The sequence below is a fragment of the Phalacrocorax aristotelis genome, chromosome 1 (genome assembly GCF_949628215.1).
Source record: "Phalacrocorax aristotelis chromosome 1, bGulAri2.1, whole genome shotgun sequence".
In the NCBI taxonomy this organism is placed as follows: domain Eukaryota; kingdom Metazoa; phylum Chordata; class Aves; order Suliformes; family Phalacrocoracidae; genus Phalacrocorax; species Phalacrocorax aristotelis.
The window spans coordinates 146,107,983-146,128,579 of NC_134276.1; the positions used below are offsets into that span (position 1 = coordinate 146,107,983).

A 20,597-nucleotide genomic window follows, 5' to 3' on the forward strand; every position below is an offset into this window, starting at 1 on the left:
ATCCTTTTAATATTAATAATAATAATAATAATAATAATAATAATAAACCCTGTTGCAATTACTTGTCCATTTATTATTGTATTTTATATATATTTCTTTTTTACAAAGGAATTTGACAAGCAGATTTCTGGAGTTCTTAATGGACTTCAAACAATAGCCTATGCATGTCATTGTACATGCATAGTGAAATGATGAACATAAATCACATACCCACACACACGCACACAAAGAAAACAAGGCACCGTTAAGACTGTACAAGTAATAAATGACCAAAAGGTTACTGATACATTAAAAACTGAGCTCCTAATGAAAACTGTATCAGTAGTCATGTTAACACCCTAAAGCTGTGCCTTGTTTTGGGGTTCTCTGCTTAAAAGCCCAACTGTGTCCCTCTTTCCATATGTGTTAGACCCCACATTGGTAGGTGAATAAATTGCTCCGATGTTGTTGCTGGAACGAACTAAAAAGTCAGCCAAGCGTTGTGTCACACACGTAGCCGTGTTGCATTTCCGTTTCTCTAGGTGGTGACTACTAAGGTAAAACAAAAAGAGCCAAGATTAAGTCAAATGATGAGCAATCAAGTGTGCCACTTCTAATAGGCATTTGAGCTGTGCTAATGTGGGAGTTCTTTTAATATGTGCACAAATACAGGAACATTACAATCTTCCTGCCACCTACTTTGTGCCTGAAAAAAACTTGCACTGTATGCTATTATGAGTTTTAATGATGAGGGTTATTTAAATGCAAAGACCTTAACAGTCATATGCCATTTTTATTGGTATTCTGCATAGCAGTTTATGACATCTAGAAAACCTGTAATGATAGTATAGTTAAGGCAGTAAGTGAAAGCAATGAATAAATGTTTAGCTTTAAGCTGAAGTTCTAAATCTATTCAGAGCTCTTGCTGATATAATGAGGATTACTAACACAATGATCACTAATATTTAGTTCTCTTGTTCCCACAGAATCATATCTTACTCTCATTGAAGTGAGCCATAATCTTCCCATCCATACCAAGTGGATTGTGCCCAAAGGCTTTCTCCCAACTGCACCATGTATTTTGAGAGGTGGCAGGAGTTGCCAACTTCTGCCAACTTCAGTACCACTTAAGATTAAGCTCTGTCTAAACAGAGATTTCTTCACTACTGAAAAACACCCACATCTTTGTTGAAAGACCAGAAACTTCAAAGTGCTGTTGTGGTAGATAATAATTTACCAGATGAGATTTTAAAGAGTGTCCATGGAAGAATCTATATCTAAAAAGTCCATTTTATGGTTTGAACCAACAGACCATTTATAGAACTCCATGTAGAATTTATGTAGCATGAAATTTATTTTATTTTTTAAATCACAATACAACAGTTAGCTTGAGAGATCTTGGGTTTTCAAACTTGTGTCTTAGACCACTATGTTGTTCCTTCAGACAGAAGTACTTGCTTGGCGAGATTGCTTATTGAGTTATTGCTAATTTTCTTGGGTTTCTTCATGTTTATGTGGCATGAGGTAGACAAGAGTTTGCAGCAAAAATTTACTGTGGAGAGTGACAGTTTCCCAGTTTCAAACTCTGAGCAATTACCAATGAGTACATTTTCCTATTGATTGACTAAATGTTATCTAAAATGTCATCTATAATGTCATCTATTATCTTAGACTTACTTGTATTAATCTAAGAATCCAAATGGAATAGCAATTGTGAGAGAAATGTCTGTATTATATTGGTTCTTCATTGACAAATAGGCAGCAATTTCTAAGTAATGAATACTTTAAATATGTAATTGTATTTAAAGGAAATGGCTGGATAGGTCTTGATATAGGTTCTCTTATGTTTTCATGGGTATTTCTATTGATTTAAAAATAGTTTAATCAAGCCTTTAACATATGAGGTTCAAATAGAAACTGGTTCTCATGGAAATCATGATTTCTTTGTGGAGGCAAAATTCTCTTTTTCATTAAAGGTACAAAATCAGGCCCTGACATTCCAAGTTTAAAACTCCTTTAAAACTTTGTTACAGGAAGCTACTAGATTTCAAGCTGATGCCTAGCCTGACTGAACCCGTTATACCCGTTAGCTCTCTGATCTGCAGCCTTTAACTGAATACGTACTTCAATGAGACAGTTCACCCAGTAAAAGATTGTAAACCAAGGCCCCAGAAAAACAGCTGAGGCATACCACACTCATAAAGGTTATGCCTTGTGTTTGAGTATTACACTTATTATTCTATTTTTTTAATGTAATTGCTGTAAAAATGTGGGAACTTAATCTCCATTATCAAAATATTTTGGAAGATAACCAAATTGTCATATAATAATGACACTTTAAAAATAAATTTGGAGAGGAAGAAACAGTCAACTATACAGACACGCATTTACTGAACCTATCCATAACAGAATCGTCATTGAAAGAAATCCACTCAAAAGCCTGATGAACAGTTAGAATAGTTCAGGGCTGTTTATCTTTTAGTACAAATTGCAAATACTTTTTGAAATGCTATTTTATTAATAAAAAAGTTACCTGAAATTGGATTTATGGATTTATAAACATGAATGCATTTTAGACTACTTAAATTCTATCAGAGCCAATTGCTTCTTTTCCTTCTTCCATGATTAAATTGATATTTAACTCTGTAATGAAATATTACTTACTTACAGGAAATAGTTATGTTATAAAATAATTCCACTCTAGCAGAGCATTAGTGTTATTAAGAAGGGTATATTTTCTTTTTTTTCCTTTCAGGCTTGGAAATGTGACAAATTTAAATAAGAATGCCCTTTCAAAATACACCTTTCTTCTCAAGGTAATGTAGTATTTGTAGCCTTTTTCATTTATGAAAGCATTATAATTGTAAAGTGGTTAAATGATCTACAACTTTTGTCTCTGGATTTCACTTTCTACCCTGAATGCTTTGATCTTTATGCTTACAGAATGGCTCTCTTTACAAGAAGAAGGGTATTTTAAGCTCTTTTTGAGAATAAACAACAGACACAAAGAGTCACAAGTAACAGAATATCACTGACATGAAGTTTACTTCATAATTTAATCCTAACTGATATGACTAGAAGAAACAGGGAAAATCAATACCTTTTTGTCTTTGCTGCTGGTTGTTCTGGCATTTCCTCACTAAGTCCTGAGAGTGTATTCCGTGACATTACTGGCAATATCCATCCTTGTCTCTTGGAAGTACCGTCAGATAGATCATCAGCCACAGACAGTAATCTTTAAACAACAATAATATACCCTGTGAAATTGAATAGCTTAATTTTTGCTCATATTATTTGAGATATGAAAGCAAAAGCAATTCATGCAATAATCTGAACACTTTTTTCCCCTAAAAAGAAATACCTGTGATTATTTATTACTCACTTCTCAATAGGTGTAGCTTCCAAACAGCTCAGAGTGACAGAAAGTGCAATGAAGAAAACTGACAGCTTTAGGTTGCACATCTTTGCTTCCAAACTTTCTGAAAAGAATAATGATTCAAAACTGAAAACAAACCCAAATAGTCTTCAGCCTGTCCTATTACTGAAGCCCTTTCTGTCCTAAATCAACAGCAGCTAGTCTTTTTCACAGGCTAGAGTGAAAAAAAATGATCCCCCTAAGTTTCATGACACAATGCAGTTTCAGACATAGCTCTCAGCAGCAAATGTTCATTTTCCATCTAGTAGTTTCAATCCTTTCCCTTATCTCCAGTTTGTATTTCCCAACATGTCCCAGTCTCAAAATTCTGGTCCCAGTCTCAAATTCTGGTCCCAGGTGCAATTTGCCTTGAAGTTATCTTAGCCTTTTCCTGAAAAATGCTGTTGATTAATAGAGAAACATTGTGCTTTCCTGAAAGCACATCTGTTGCACTGCATCTCAAGTTAAAAAAAAAAATCAGGGAAATTGTTTACCTTTTACTGGTCGGGAGTTAATGGAAGAAGCACGCCTGTGTTAGCAAGAAAGGTACGTGCAACAGTTCCACGCTTGCATCTAGCTCTGGAGTATCCCTTTTCCCGCTTCCTTGCTGACAAGTAATACAGCTCTTATATACCCTCCACACTTTTCTCAGCTCTGACATCAGGCAGCACAGAGAGACTGTCATTAATTCCCATCCCTATAGATAGAAAGTACCCCTGAGAGGAGCAGAGGCAGATAGGTCATTATTACATTAGCACATCAGTAAATATTAACCTGGCATATGCAGGATGCCCCCGTGAAGATACTGTAATAGCATATTGCACATCAGAACTGTAGCCTCAATTTTATAGTTCTGATAAGATGCTGAGGTAATATTCCCTGTGGGTGTTTTCAAGGGCTCAGTAAGGTAACAAAAATTATAAAGAAAGCCAGAGTAAATGAAACACCAGTTTACCAGTAATTGAAATATAAGAAAACAGATATCTTAGAAAAGAGAGAATAGACAAAATTGTGGAGGTCTGTTATAGAAGTGTATAATGATCAAAACACAGAAAAAAGTATCTGAAGGGATAAAAGCTGTATGAGGAATAAGAAAAGTGTGAAAATTATTTCAGTTGACAGATAGGGTGATCATTCAGGGTAACAAGGTAGAAATAATGTACATTTTTCAGTAAAGTATAAATATGAATGAAAATTCTACATTATTAATTGAAAATATTATGTTTTACTAACACAGGTAGATTCTTTGTCGTGCATGAAAATTGTGTCAATTAACATTCTTAAGAAGGCAAAGACTAGGATTTAAAAGCTAGCAAATTGCAGAATAAAGGCTGGCTGTACAAGTTTATTTCTCTAGTACGCATAGAGTATGTTTCAAGGAAAAATATACAGCTTTTAATAGACTAAATCCATTGTTAATAAATTACTTGATTGCAGATTTCCAAGGATACAAATTAGAACCATTTTTTTCCCAATTTCAGTGGGAATTAGACAAATTACTTCCCCCTCCCGTCTCATTAGATACCTTTAGGTGTCCAGATGCCTTTAGAAAACAGGTCTTTCAATTATTTATGGAGGTTAAGGTGCTGATGTGAAAGCCCAGGCAAAATTTTCTGGGATAAGAAGTTATCATATGCACCTTCCATATCCCCACAGAACATGAATTAATTCATAACTGCTACAAGGCCAAGTACATTGCCTTAACTGGAAGCGTCCTTTGCTGCTTTAGTCTGTAACACCAGGTTTTCACTGGAACAGCTAAAGTTCCAGTGCTGGCCCTCTTCAGGTATCTGTGGTACTTGAGTTGGCACAGGAGGAGTGTTTAGCTGGGGTAGTAGCCTCTTAACCTGACACTACAGGTAGTCTGCCAGCAAGATTCTAGCAAGTGACAAAATGGTGGGTTTTTTTTGTTGTTGTTGTTTTAAAATGGGATTTTTTTAAACATGACCATATACTTTTTTTCTCCCCAGGTTCCTGTCCTCCTCCTCTGGATGGACAGTCCCAGTGTGAGAGAATTGTTGTTTTATTTTCACCATGACAATATGCTTGATGCAACATCTGAAACAAGTTATCTCTCCAAAGAGTCTTCTGATGTTATTTGCATCTGTAGCTTTTGACTACAATGAAATAACATTCTGGTGTTAGTTTCACAGTAGCCATTTCACTCCCCTGAAATGAAGGCATAATTAGATTCATTTTACAGTGATAGAATTGTGCTAAAAAAACAATTATGCAAATAATCTGGCTGGTGATTGACACCAGCCAATATTCACAGCTTGAATATTGAATTCAAATGCCTTGGTGCATTTTTTCCAGAGTGGGAAGAGATCTGGGTCACACTGACACTCAGCAGTGGGGTATGTGCTCAGCTCTTGTAAAAAGGCAAGCTCATGCTGTTTCAACTCCTGAAAAGCAGTACATAGATCAGATGCAGTTTGCATCTAAGGTGTTAGAAGATTGGACTGACTATTCAGAATCAGTTAAATTTTAAGGCATCTAAGTGAATAGTTATTATGTCAATCTTGAGTCAAGCTATAGGTTGACATAGGAAAAGTGAAACAGGCTTTTCAAAGAAATATTGGACTGAAATCCTAATTCTAGCTGTCCTGCAAGTGGCCTTGCTTTAAGGGAAGAGGAGAAAGGCTGATTCTTGAGTGCATTATAGAAATCAAACTGGACTTATGATGTCCCAGGACCATTGTCTGCCTTCCAGGCCACATAGCATTTTGGCAGAGTTAGCAAGAAGTCTCTCCAACTATTATTCAGATGTAATGTTAACAAAATTAAGGTATTGTGGCTTCTGTTGCAATTTCACTTAAGCAGAAGTAGTGTTTTCCCACACAAACAAGAATGGAATTAGAAGTTGTGTAATCTTTCTGACAGAAGAACTATTAATAACTTAAATTTCAAGAACCTGGCCCTAAGTACTGTGCAGTTAGTGCCATTCAATGAAGCAGTTAGAAAACTATTTTTATTACTGACAAAGTTCCTTAACCTTGGTCTTAGGCTGCCCCCCCCCGCCATGATTGTACCTAACAAATGTTATCAGCCTAAGGAAGAAGTCAAGTATTCTCAGTAAAGAGACTTTACTCTAAATAAACCCATGATCCACAACCAGTTCTATCCTGAGTTGTAACATGGTAGTTTTACATATTTGTATGGGTGTTTAAGTCTGTATGAAAAGATTTGTCTGAAATATGGTGCCTATATAAAGGTTAGGGGACACCAGAGCTGAGGTTTACAAAGAATCCAGAAGATATGGCATGCCAATGCCCGGTTCCTTCTGGAAACTACCTACATAAATGTCTTGAGTTGCAAGATGATGAACATGAGCTGCACTGCAACGTACTGGCAGTGGAGGAATGTGGAACCAGTCGTGTCTCAAGTGTCTACTCCTCTTATGTACTGGGGAGTGGGATTTATCTGTCTAATTGTGAGATGAATAGAGAGAGCATTCTAGTGCCTGTTTCTAATGTAGAAGTCTAAAATAGCTCAGATGATTTGTGCCTGTTCCTCCTTTTTGACTATAAAACCAGCCATGGGTGACTTGCTCACATATAGATGTTTACACTGCAGGTGTCTAAATATATGTGAAATGAATTCTGTCAGGGGTGCTTTAACTCTCTTACGTGCTCAGTTTCTAACGTTTAAGGTTGTCTCCCTCTCTCATATTTACCTTTTCTTAGGCTGTTCTTGACACCTGCTGGACAGCTGTTTCCCACTTTTAATGGCTGCTTTTCAATCTCTGAGTTCCACATTTGCTTAATAATATTAATTACATGCATTAAGGCTTCTGGTAATGGATGTGTCTCTCCCATTTGTGAGAGTGTTAAAAAACCCATATTACCTGCTGCATGCACTTTACCAGATGTTGTTCTGCTATGTAAGGTAAATTTCTCCAGTAAATTATATTGTTGCTCAGTTACCAGGAGCTATAAATGTGTGAATAGCTCATGGTTTAGTTTTTAGTTTTCTTGTTGTATCAAAACAGAAAAGTAAAAGCTTTAGGCATTAACCTGAAATGAGCGTATTTCAATTTTTTGAATAAACCAGACATCATAACAACAGCATTAATATGCATCAGTGTAAATATTACCAGTAATGAAACGGAATGGTGCATGTGTCACTGCTTGTAGCTGTTATATGAGTTGTTTCATGTGATCTGACAAAATTGTTTTATTTTTATAACAATTTTGTTAGCCTTTGATTCCTGTTAAATAAGTCTGAATCAAGCTTTGAAACAGAAGTAAAGTATAAAAAAAAGGATTTCATTGATAATGTCAGCACCTCTGAGGCAGTCTAAGTGCCTTGTGTTGAAATGGCCAAATCTGAAATTAGAGGAGTAAATCAGGTGCCTAAACACAGTTTTCTGCTATCATTTCTGATGTCCTAGGATATCCAGGACTGACATGCATGAACCTGACTAGCAGGACACTGTTGTAGCAACTGCAGACGAGGTGGAACAGCAGAGGGAGTCTAAAATTACACTAGACACCTATGATTTGGAATGCGAATTGTTCCCTAAATTTTTACATTTGGGTGCCAAAGTCTGAAATTTTTGGCTCTAACACTTTCTACCCAGTATTTCTTGTTTGGTACTATATTGATGAATACTACAATGTTTGTATTTTCTAGTGAGCGGAGTTGTAATTTGCTACTCTTAACACTTAAGCTATGTGTATCTGCTTTGTTTAAGTATTGTTTTATCAAATATGCTTTTGCTAGCCCAACTTTGTTACTGCTATTTGGTGTGGGCATTTCAGCACTGATAAAAACTCAAAGAGCCCTTCTTGTTAATCCCAAAACTGATGTTAAACCTATGGAAGAAATGTGGAAAAAGCAGCAGAAGAGGTAAAAGGAGCAAAGTTAAAAAACTTTTGCTGAGTAAAAAACTGGCTGGATGGCTGAGCCCAGAGACTTGTGGTGAACGGAGCTAAATCCATTTGGCAGCTGGTCACAAGCAGGGAACCCCAGGGCTCGGTTTTGGGGCCAGTCTAGTTATTAAACACTTTGACTTGATGATCCTAGAGGTCTTTTCCAACCTTAATGATTCTACGAAAGTTAATTTCTTCCCCAGTGGAAAAAACAGGTGATTCAGAAATGAAGGGTCAGCCATTCATGGAATTGACTAGCAAATGGAAAGAAGTCATCTGGATAGTTAACAATATCTTAAATCTGGCTTTTATGATGTATTATGCTACTCAGCTCACACCATTGTCAAAGCAATGATGTAGCCTTAAAAGGCTATTGGTAATGATTGCTCTGAGAATGAGCTCAGCAGAATTTGTGCTGAATCAGTTCCTATAGCTGGGAGTCTCCCAAGCAAGAGGAATAAACCCCATTTTTAGATCAGAAAAGTCAGAATTGACAGTACAGTGATTCACGAGTTATAGTTCCTAATGCCATTCCTACCTACAGTTTACAGAGTGTTAATTACATGGCTTCTACTGGCTTGCGTCCAACAATTTACCTCTGAATACAACAGAAGGCTTAAATTCTTGATTTTCTTTTCCAGTCTCTTCTGCAACCTTCTTCCAGAAGTGTAAGTAAAAGCAGAACTCTCCTTTGGTTATAAATGTCACTTACAAAGACTCTAGACAGTTCTAACGGTAAATAAATAATATGATATAGTACTATTATTCTTCCTTCCTGGTAACCTAAGCCCTCCATTGCTTCCTGCTATGATCATTCTCTAAAGTTACTATCTGTAAGACTTAACTATAAAAAGGTATTCAGCTTTCAAATATATTGCTGTAATGTATATATACCACTACTACAATAGTATATGGAGTCCTATAATGTGGATTCATGTGCGCTTCAAAGCGGAACAAATAGTTTTGCTAAAAGGAAGGCTATGGCACTTACTTGGAGTATCTCCTTACAGAGACAGTGCATTGTAAATTTGCATCCTGTCCCCTGCATAGGTCTCTCCTTACAGAATAGTCCAGAGTGATTATATTGCTACTGAATGTGCAGAATGAGGTCTTCCTGAATGCTCCTGTAAGGGGAAAAAAGAGGTTAAGGAATTAGGTATGTGTAGAAGTGCTGTTTCTGATTTACTAAGTCTAACTGTGAAAACTCTCCACCCACTCTTCCCCATCCCAGCATCTTATAAAGAGCACAGACATCTGTAGAAGATACAGTGAGACCAGGAACCACCCTCCATGCTCCCCAGACTTATTTCAGCGGAGGTGAATTGCTAGTAAGTACAGAACAAATGGAATCATTCACCAGTAAGAGAAACTGCTGTTTTCAAAATAAATCTGCACAGAATCACATCAGCCCTTCCTACCTGATCCAGTGCATAAGTTTTAACTAAGTTTTCTTTTAAACTATCTCACTTTCAATAATCAGACTTTCCCCCATGCCCACCCCCCGCAAACTGCAGCAAGAGAATGACAATCTGGCTTTGTCTTGAAACACTCTGAGTCTTTTAGATGATGTTGTCTTGACAGCTCTGCTATTAATAGTGGCATTTTCTCTGCTGTTTAAAAAGGAGAGTTGTGCTGAACTGAGAATCAGTCATGTTAGCAATAATTTTTTACTGAGGGTAAATGCAGTGCACTAGCTTACGTAGGAGGATTTAGGTTGACGATACCATGAAATATAAATTATTTATGGTATGTTGGCACATGTGGCTGCAAAATAAGATAGCCCTTCTTCAAAGAGAAGTGCAGTAGGGCTGCATTTACTGTATGCTTGGGTTATTGCATGTGTGAGTGCAAGACCTGACCTTTTCATTCTACTTGGAGATGAGAAAAGATTTTGATAAGCCCAGGGAGTGTGAATCAGTACATGAAATTGCCTCTCTATTGTAAGAAGCCATTAAAAATTCATTAGGACTTCAGCACGTGTTTCTGGAAAAATTTGGTGGATTTTTGCTCCGTTGTCGTAGTATTTTTTACACCAAATATTGCTGTTTCCATCCGTTTAACAACCACTCTGCTTTTGGCTGAGATCGTCCCTGAAAACAGAAACCACAAATGGTATGGAAAAGCTAGTATATAAATGTGAGCTCTCTCAGATGCTTTAGGAGCTACAAGTGACATGGCTGATTCAAAAGGTGATGTTTTTTGCAATACACTGTTATTGAGCCAAATACCCAGTGGAAAATTGAAGGGACTGTTTTATTGGAAGACAAAAAAACCCTGAGGCTCTGGAATCTTTCAGCTACTAAGGTATTAAAATGATTTCATATTAAAATATATTCTGCTAATGAACGCTACAGTTTCAGTGGGACAAAGCTGAGAAGTCATTTTATCATAGTGTTTGATTCAGAAAAGAACCTTGTGCAGAGCAGCAGAGAAGCACATACTTCAGGACAAGTGTCTTCAAAGTCTGTGGGTGTTGAGTGTGTACTAAGTGTTTATTTAGAATGGGTATCTTAAGCTCTGCTTTTGGGTTCAGAGTCTTTTCTGTTGCATAAACTGTTGTCTACATTGGTAGTCGTCTTTTTTTTCCTTCTTGATTTACAGGATTCCTACACATTTCCGGATGGAGGGGTAGGCCTCTGGCTACTGTCTGTGATTCTAGTGACTGTAGGCTTGATTTCATTATACTTCACAGAGGGCCTGTACCCCTTCCTGATGCATTCACAGAGGCTGTAAATGGCTAGTTTCATTTTAGATAACTATGACATTGCTACATGGTTCATACTTATGGGTATTGTGTTAAAAAATGAAGAATGTTGGCAGTGTATATAATTTCACATCAATATAATATTTCATATAATTTCTTGTCAATGAAGGGTTAACACACTCAAATTATTTTATAAGCAGTTATCATAAACAGTTGTAATCTTCTCCATGGTGTTATGCATCATTACAGCCCACTGCTCTAGGTCATAACATCATACTCTTGCCTTCTACAATACTCAGAACAGTCTGTAGCAGTTGAATAAATAACTGTTAAAAGAAACGTAAAAATTGCCACCATAAAGGTAATGCATTTTTTTATTAGAAGGTCTTAAATGTACATTGTTATTTGAAGTCAGTTCTTTAATTTCCATTGTCAAAAGAGGATGTATATTTCATGAAAATTAAACCTTTCTGAGCAGGAATACCTGTTTTGGGCAGTCCTATGAAAATTTCCCATGTTTTAAAAATGAAGTGTTTGTAGTTAGAAAGCCATGCTTACTGGTAGGCGCATAGCTACATGCCTGATTCCCAAAATTTGCCCCATGTTCCTGGAGCTTCCACTTGGATGTTTCACACTTTTTAGGATTGAGCCATCTTAGAAGATGTTTCTATGTAAAGTGTACTGGAAAGGCCAGGAGTATCGCATTTAAGCATCCTCTGGTAACTGGTACCATACCCTGTTGTGTGACAGTATCTCTGCACACAAAGCATATTATCACACACCAAAAAAACTGAGGACTTGATGGATAGCAAAAGTGAAATGCTATTAGGTTACATAAATCACTGGTTGATGAATCATAGCCAATGTCATTTTTTCAGAGGAAAAGACTCCAGAGAGACTTTGAAGCTTTTGAACTGCCAGTCAACCTACAGTATATTTGTTCCTTTAACTTTTCTTGAAATATGTTCATGAGATGATATAACTCGTTAGTGGAATGCTGACGTCCTGAGCACAGAACAAATCCCTTTGTACTTTAAAAAGGAGGTACTGCCCAAAAGTATATAATTAGATTTTCAACTTTATTTTACACAGCTAATTTATTCTGAAAGCTGTTTTGACAATTGGAACATTTATGTTTTCTAACATTTAAAAATAGAAGTTCGTGTAACAGAATGCCTTCCAGCATTTGGCAAATTTTACAAAGTATAAAGAATTTTATGTCTCCATAAAGTTTGCCAGGAGGCTGGAAGAAACGAACCTGTTTTGCTAAAACGAAAGCAAACCTTCCAAATCCATACAAGTGGAAATCAATGTGCTAATCTTCTTTCTTAAGAGAGAAACTATTATAGCACTCTCACTAGTTTAAATAAATAAATAGTTATGAAAACAGACAATAATTAATGTTTTGCACATTGACAATATTATCTCCAATGTATGTATCTGAATCCTTGCTATAAATGACCGTTTATTGTTCTTGTATTACAGGGGAAAAAATTGAGATGATGATGAGTTAAGGGGGATGCACATAGTCGATGACAGAGTCAAGGATGGAAGACAGGTCTGAATCTTCATCTGGTCTGTAACCAACATGCACTCCATTGAGGTGAGAGGGAAGGAAATGTTACTGGATAGTCAAACAATCTGAATTCAGGCTCAGAAGGTCTTGTGCCTCTCTGTGATTCTGCATATGCAGGGATAAGCACCACCCACTCTGTTAAATGCAGATGGGTGCTTCCCTACCTGGCTTGTGTAGGTCACACTCTTACCTAGTAGTCTCTTCATTGGCCAGTACAATGAGACCGTGTGACTCCACACAATTTACCTCAGTCTAGTATAACCACTTCCAGAGTAATAATAAATACATTTTTGATTAAGGGAGGATCAGTTAAATTATTACATCTTTATTTTGCATCCTTCCTGTCTTCTGAGAGAGTAAGTTCCCAAAATATCTTGAGAAGGGTTTTTTGTTCTCTGCAGATGTTGTGGCCTCTAAGAACAGTTGAAAGGAGGGAAAGTGTTGTGAAAGAGCCTGTCTTGTGAGGTTTCCAGACTCAGTTTTGCTGGCCTGTTCAAAGGTTTAACTTTGCAGTGAAGCTTTTGGAGTGTGTACCCAGGCCAGGGCACAACCCTGAGAAGAAAATTCTGTTTTGTCCTTGTTAGAAATTCTCTCTGTTAGTCTCCATTTGACTGGGAGCTGCATGGCTACTCAACTATCGGAGCTCTGCACAGCCACTGTCCCAGTCAGTACTAGTGAGGGGTAAAATTTTAAGCTCCCTTGTGTGTCCTGATAAACCTGCAGTAGAGGAGCAGATCTCAGGAGATACAACTGAGAAAAGAAATGGTTTTAAATATTTCTTGGATTGTGGATTGTGGTCCAGCTCTGAACTGATGGGGGAAATGACAGTGAACCTACTTTGTGTCATGACATCCTTATCTGGGTTGCCACGCTATGTCCTATGGGATGTCCAACCCTTGATTGCTGTAGTAGTCTGTTCTGTGGAGGCATAGCTCGTATTTCCAGCTTTTCCTGAATTAGTTGCATTTGTGGTTGTATACAACCGCAGTGCTGGGAAAGAGCTACTTAGTCTCCAGCATTTCCAAAATCATGTACTGTATTTACAGTGAGAAAGTGACTTCTGTGGTTTTGGTAGGTAACCCATCATTACATACAACATTTAGACTAGGGCCAATAATTGTACGTCAGCTTTGCATTTTTTACTGAGAACTACTGATTTCCTTAAGAACACCATTTATCCATTTGAATTGCCAGGGAGCTTGGTTAAGCAATTCTAAGGGGCTCCTGACTTTAGGCTGGGAGCTGCTGGATGACAGGCTTTTTTGTTCCTTGGCCAAAATGAGTAGATCTAGAATAACATAAGGAGAGATAACCAGGACAGATGTCATCTGACCTGATTTTTATCTGTCTAAAAGTTAGTTATCTAGACTAAGCTAGATCTCTAGACTTTCAAATCAAAGGGAAGAAAGAAGCACCTCCAGAGGCTGTTTCCTCCCACTTATTTTAGACAGCTGTCTTAAGATGGGATAAATTACTATCTGGAAATATCTGACTCTCTCAGATACCTATTGTAAGACTCTAGATGAGGATCTTCAATAAATCTACTTGCTAAGAATAGGGTATACCTCATTCTATATGAATACTTTACCCTCTCAGGGTATTTTTCTTATGTTGAAGTGTTAGATTGATTAGAGTGACCCTCAAATAAAATCTATCCAGACAGAAGAAAATACTTGTAGTCTCAGTTTCTCAAGAGATGGGCTGATTATGCAGGAAGCAATGAACTTGGTGCAAATATGGTCTTTAGGAGAAATCTTGTGACGAAGATGGGAATTCAATATGCTAAGACATCATAGACTGTCTATAATGCTGCATTATCTGTGAATTAATCACAATAGAGAAAAATACCGAATTCCATATGCACTGATTTTTACATAAATTTAATGAATATTAAACTGTGCATTTGTGAATATATTTTAATTTCATATCTCTAGTCCTATATTTTTGGAGAGTTATTTAATTTGTACATGTTGGTGATCACTGGCAAATGGCTGGGAGTGACTCCTTACCTTCATTCAGCACCTCAGTACCACAGCTGAAGGCTGTGTGCTCAAAAAAAAAGCAGGTTATAAAGGTCAACATCTGCACAGTAAGTGCTTCTCAGTGTCACCTAATCGCATCTAAATGCTGAAAATTCACAGAAGTCACTAAAGTCCCCAGGTATGGACCTTATGGGTGTATTCCTTCAGACACTTTTTTATACACACAGACCATGCAAGAAGGCTACAATTACCTACTTTAAGATTAGGAACACGCATATACCCTAAAAATGTTCCCCCAACATCCTTCATCTCCCCAAAAGCCTGGAAAAATATAAAAGCTCTCCAGCATTCTCAGGCAGCTAAAAATTAAACTAAATATTTTTTTCAGTCTAATAATTTGTTTTTCTGGGAAAACATTATTTTCATAGGAATTATTTCTTTTGTTATCCCTGTAAAAGGCACTTCTCCTTCCTCCAAGACTGTGGAGCCAAATGTATGGATACTAGCCTTTGTTCATTTGTAAGCACAAGTCTATAAGATCCTTTCTCCATGAAGCAAAGATTGATATAATTCCAATAGTACTTCCTTCCTCATGGTGCTGCAGAAAAATAGAACACCAGAAAGGTTTGAATGCAGACAATCCTGGGGAAAACTTTTTTGTTTGTGTGTGTGTGTCCAAAGGAATATGCCCTTGAAACATGTATTTCTTCATTTTGCTTTTAAAGATAAACTAAGCACATCAGTAAGTGAAATTATTTTGACTTCTGTGAATGTTCAGCATGTAGGTTCCTACTTTAAGGCACTTCGCAAATATGCTAATATGAATTGACCAAAATTAAGCAGCATGTATAAGAGTAAATATTTTATAATGGGCAATGTGAATCTTTGCAAACAGGAGTTTAAAACTCGTAAGTGAGATGAGATAAGCCAATGCATGCAGTAATTAAAGACATCGTCCTGAAGAGGTACTTCAACTTTTTAAAAGATAATATGTTTTTTTTTTTCTTTTCTTCTTCCCCTTTATTATTTTTTCTTTTTAAGAGGAAAGAGGGCACTCACTCATTCATCTTCAGTTTCTAAAATGCACATTATTGATGATAAATTCTAGGGGAAATTTTAAAAGCAAAGTTCTCTAAAGTGGAGCTAGAAAATAAAATGATAGTGGGGACAAACTGTAAATCACTTAAACTGCCACCTGGGTTATTTTTCTCTGATATGGAGAGAAGTGTTTAAAGCAATTTGTTAAGTGCCTGCTATAAGGAGGTATTTATTTGACCGAAATGTTTGCTTTTCATTTTTTGTAAGTCCTTTGCTGTGTCTGAATCTTCAACTTTACTCACCCTGGGCAGAAATCATTATTGAACAAAATAATCCTACTGAGACTGTAGAATTACAGTCCTGCATGTGATGTGCCTATGACTGCCTATCTCATCAAGGTTTATGTAATGGTTATTTGTTTAATTAAAACCCCAGAGAATTGCTTTTATTTCACTGGTGTGCTTATTTCCTGTAGATACTGAAAATACTTGCATGCATCTCAGAAGCTCACTTTTAAATAATTATGGTGGATAAGGAGGTTTGAAAATAGGGACCTCAGTAGTCAAAATCATGGTGTCCCCTGCCCCCAAACAGACATGGATTAAAATATAAAATATATGTAGAATATGTTCTACAAATAGTTATGAGACGAAATATTAAAAAAAGAGTGGTTGGGGTGAGAAAGAAAGAAGAAAGATCTGGCAAGCCCTTGTACCAGCTAAACACAGGGTTAAGAAACAACTAAACTGAGATCTACAGTTCTAGTTTCTAATCACCAAAAATAAATACCATATATCAAATTCCCTGTGTATTCTAGTCAAGTCTCTTGATTAGGTGCTTGCAGTGAGATTTCCAGAACTATTACGATTAGAATATTGAAGTTAAGATATTTTTAATGCAAAAGCAAGGGTAATGCCCAAATGACATCAAGACTTCTCTCCTACATAGAACAAGGTTTAGTAATACACAGAGGGCTGTTGCACATGGTATGGGTACAGAAGTCACTTTACACCTGAATGCATACTACATTGTTGTTGACGTACACTGTTGAACAACTGCTGTTTTGGTAGGCAGTATCCTGTTCCTTCATCACCTTTAGCTGTTTTTTTTTTAAGGGGAGCAAGGATGGCCACATGGAGTAAAGGCAGCTTTACACTCAGCCATTTTCTACCTCTGTTCACCATGGCTTTTTCATTGTACTGTCTTCTGTGAACACAAAACAGCATGTGACAGAACTCGGACCACTGTCTTCATATTTTGTACTTATTTTGTCAGAGGATTTTTCAGCTTTTTGAAAGTGGCAATGGATAAGTGGACAAAATATAAAATGCAAGAAAACTCTCAAAATATCTTAGTGGGAAATAAGACTTCACCTCAGACTTTAGTTAAAGGAAATGAAAGGTGGAAACGGAATTTCTATTTCTACTTAAACTGTATGAGTAAAATCCCAGCACAGGCAGCCGTCAGGTGTGATTTGGAGACGATCATGAAGTGAGAACAGAAAGTAGTGCTATAGCTCTTATGAAAAGTATATTTTCTGAGGGAGATTGAAGCTTTTAACGTATTGGAAGCATGTTAATAAATTTTTACTTGAGAAATTTTCTAGTGTGTGAGAACTGAGAAGATAAGCTGTCAGAAATTTGCAATCATGAACTGTTATTATAAGAAATAATAGGGAAAAATGCCTTACCTCATGCTCTGGTGCAGCACCGGGCAGGCCAGGATCCTCAGCCACCGGTGGTCTGTAAGACGTCAGCAGAGGGTCTACAAAATGTTTTTCAGTACAGCAGCAGAGCTATAACCTTGTGAGACAAAAACATACCATGTAACAAAAATGCCAAGTACCTTGCTAGTCTGTATTTCCCACTCCCAGGAGCCTACCCACACAGGGTGTGTGATAGTCCAGGGGTATTTTCAGGAAGGCTGGGTGCTTCCTGAGAAAGCTAAGAAACACTGCCCTGGAGGCTGTGCCCAAATCCAGGCTTTCATTAATCCCAATCCCACCCTCATCACACTTCTCAGACCTTGCATTTAGGCTTTTCATGTACATTAGTAGTTACTCCTGTGAGGGAGACAAACACAAATGTCATCAAGAGATTTCAGGTTACAGATGAAACCTGAAGGAGACTCCACAACCTCTCTGGGCAGCCTGTTCCACTGCTTTGCCACCCTCACCATAAAGAAGTTATTTCTCATGTTTAAGTGGAACTTCCTGTGTTCCAACTTGTGCCCATTGCCCCTTGTCCTGTCATCAGGCACCACTGAAAAGAGTCTGGCCCCATCCTCTTGTCACCCGCCCTTCAGATATTTATAAGTATTGATAAGATCCCCCCTCAGTCTTCTCTTCTCCAGGCTGAACAAACCCAAGTCTCTCAGCCTTTCCTCATAAGAGAGATGTTCCAGCCCCCTGATCATCTTGGTAGCTCTCCGCTGGCCTTGCTTGAGCAGCTCCCTGTCCTTCCTAAACTGGGGAGCCCAGAACTGGATGCAGTACTCCAGATGTGGCCTCACTAGGGCAGAGTAGAGGGGGAGGATAACCTCCCTCGATCTGCTGGACACATTCCTTTAAATGCAGTGCAGGATACTATGGCCTTCTTGGTCCCCAGGTCACATTGCTGGTCAGCTCATGGTCAGCTTGCTGTGCACCAGAACTCCCAGGTCCTTCTCAACAGAGCTGCTTTCCAGCAGGTCAACCCCCAACTTGTACTGGTGCGGGGGGTTGTTTGTCCCCAGGTGCAGGACTATTTCCTGCTCGTGCTGAATTTCATGAGGTTCCCCTCAGCCCAGCTCTCCAGCCTGTCCAGGTCTCGTTGGATGGCAGCACAGCCTTCTGGTGTACCAGCCACTCCTTTTAGTTTTTATCATCATCAAACTTGCTGAGGGTACACTCTATCCCTATGTCCAGGTCATTGATGAGGATGTTGCGCAGGACTGGACCCAGCACAGACCCCTGGGGAACACCACGAGTGACAGGTCTCCATCCAGACTCTGCCCCTTTGGTCACAACCGTCTGAGCTCTGCCTTTCTGCCAGTTCCCTATGCACTTCACTGTCCTCTCATCTAACCCACACTTCCTTAGCTTGTCTGTGAGGACGGTACTGGAGACGGTGTCAAACGGCTTGCTGAAGTCAAGATAAGCAACATCCACTGCTCTCCCTTCATCGAGCCAGCCAGTCACACCATCATAGAAGGCTATGATGTTAGTGAATCCGTGTTGACTACACCTGATAACCTCCTTTTCCTGTGCATGGCTGGAGACGACCTCTAGAATGAACTGTTCCATCGCCTTTCTGGGGGTGGAGGTGAGGCTGACTGGCCTATAGTTTCCCAGGTCCTCTTTCTTGCCCTTTTTGAAGACTGGAGTGACGTTGGCTACTCTCCAGTCCTCGGGCACCTCTCCTGTCCTCCATGACCTTTCAAAGATGATGGAGAGTGGCTTGGCAAGAACATCCAGCAGCTCCCTCAGCACTTGTTGGTGCATCCCATCGGGGCCCATGGATTTGCGAGGATCCAGTTTGTGTAGGTGATCTCTGACCCAATCCTCCTCAACGAAGGGGAATTCTTGCTTTCTCCAGATTTTTTCTCTCACTGCTGGGGGCTGGGATGCCTGAGGGCCAGGCATAGCAGTGAAGACTGAAGCAAAGAAGGCATTCAGTAACTCTGCCTTCTCTGCATCCTGTGTCACCTGGGCCCTTCTTCAGCAGCAGGCCCACACTTTCCCTGGTCTTCCTTTTGCTGATGATGTATTTAAAGAAGCCCTTCTTGTTATCTTTGACATCCCTTGCCAAATTTAGTTCCAAGTGGGCCTTTGCCTTCCTTGTCGTATCCCTGCAAACCCTGACAATGTTCCTATATTCCTCCCAAGTAGCCAGTCCCTTTTTCCCCATACTGTGAACCTCCTTCTTCCATTTAAGTTTCTCTAGAAGGTCTTTGATCTTTGGTGCAGGTCTCCTGGCTAATTTGCTTGACCTCTTCCTCCTGTCTTTCACTCTGAGTACTCTAAAATGCACAGCTGAAACCATTTGGCAAAAACACAAATTCTGCAGGAAGTATACTTAGGTTAATTTTCAACAATTTAGAAAAAGTTCAAAGTTTAAGCATATGATATCAGTCATTTCTTCTGAAAGCCTGTTTATAACTGTAAGTACCTAACTGCTTTGCCATGAGAATTTTTTCCTTTGTCTTAGTCTAACATTAGTGTAATTGCATTTGAGTAATAATTAGAACTGTGCATGGTAAAACAAGATGTCAGAATGCTTTTTGCAACTGGGAAAATAAATTATTTAAAATTCTGACACGGTAATCGCCCTCTGCTTGGTTACCTCATGTGGTTTTTAATCCTCTTTGTGAGCAAAACAAGGACTAATGTTTATCCATATGACTAAGCTGAACCAAATGGAAGATGCATTTTACATTGCAAATAGGATGTTCCCTTAGGACTCAGGGAAGGCAACTTGCAGAATATTGCTTCCTAGACATTTAAATCCAGGTATTTGTGCGCTTTTGTTCTCTTTTTTATTGGTTAGCTAAGGTGAAATGTGGTTTAAAACTATAAACATGGGTTTGTTTAGGACAAATGGGTCCAAACTCATGTCTCTCAATGCTAGCCTGCCTGCTGTTGTCAACCCCACTGAATATGCCTGCTTTGATCCACAGAGAATATGTCTGCTTTGTTTTTAAGCCAACCTCATTCAGCCCAAGTTACATCAGCTGTACTTCACGCACCTCCTTTGTAGCTCTAGCCTGTTCTAAAACTGTCCACACTGTGCACTTCAGTTCTTTGTGCACTGTGTAAGGTGGCTATCTTCTAGACACAAGGCTTCTGATTACTTGTCTGTCTTTCTGGTTGCCTGTGGAAATTTATTCCAGTGGTGGAGACAGCTGGAAGAGGCAGCTGTGGCGTTACCACTAACTAACATTTTAGCCTGCCATAAATATGTTCCAAACTCAGTGCAGAAGTGCAGGGAGTAAGATCCTGTAAGGTGGGATTTTATTAACCTCTTCCCTGAATTTTTAGTGGATGTTGGAG

General features: G+C 38.4%; 2 protein-coding genes across 5 annotated transcripts in view; one reads left to right on the top strand and one right to left on the bottom strand.

Annotated features, from left to right (window-relative positions):
• Nucleotides 1–20,597, top strand: part of LOC142066675 (solute carrier organic anion transporter family member 1A2-like) — a 68,447-nt gene that overhangs the window by 25,884 nt on the left and 21,966 nt on the right. For 2 of the 4 annotated variants that reach the window (XM_075114481.1, XM_075114491.1), the window contains exons 3-6: nucleotides 2,735–2,795; nucleotides 8,813–8,936; nucleotides 9,500–9,596; nucleotides 12,458–12,575. The gene's annotated coding sequence lies outside the window, so the exon portion shown is untranslated. The remainder of the gene's footprint in view (nucleotides 1–2,734; nucleotides 2,796–8,812; nucleotides 8,937–9,499; nucleotides 9,597–12,457; nucleotides 12,576–20,597) is intronic. The other 2 variants (XM_075114473.1, XM_075114464.1) reach the window with 1 other exon arrangement.
• Nucleotides 267–3,939, bottom strand: IAPP (islet amyloid polypeptide). The gene is made up of 4 exons (XM_075114503.1): nucleotides 3,889–3,939; nucleotides 3,362–3,458; nucleotides 3,080–3,214; nucleotides 267–531 (listed from the first exon to the last, which is right to left on the bottom strand). The coding sequence occupies exons 2-4, from the start codon at nucleotides 3,439–3,441 to the stop codon at nucleotides 339–341; spliced, it is 408 nt and encodes a 135-aa protein (XP_074970604.1). The 5' UTR covers nucleotides 3,442–3,458; nucleotides 3,889–3,939; the 3' UTR covers nucleotides 267–338.

Excerpts from the sequence above, each read along its gene's own strand:
- IAPP (XM_075114503.1), bottom strand. The coding sequence starts at position 3,441 with ATGTGCAACCTAAAGCTGTCAGTTTTCTTCATTGCACTTTCTGTCACT. Across the intron at positions 3,215-3,361 it reads GAAGCTACACCTATTGAGAA|ATTACTGTCTGTGGCTGATG; the intron begins GTGAGTAATAAA and ends TGTTGTTTAAAG. Across the intron at positions 532-3,079 it reads CCAGCAGCAAAGACAAAAAG|TAGTCACCACCTAGAGAAAC; the intron begins GTATTGATTTTC and ends GTTTTACCTTAG.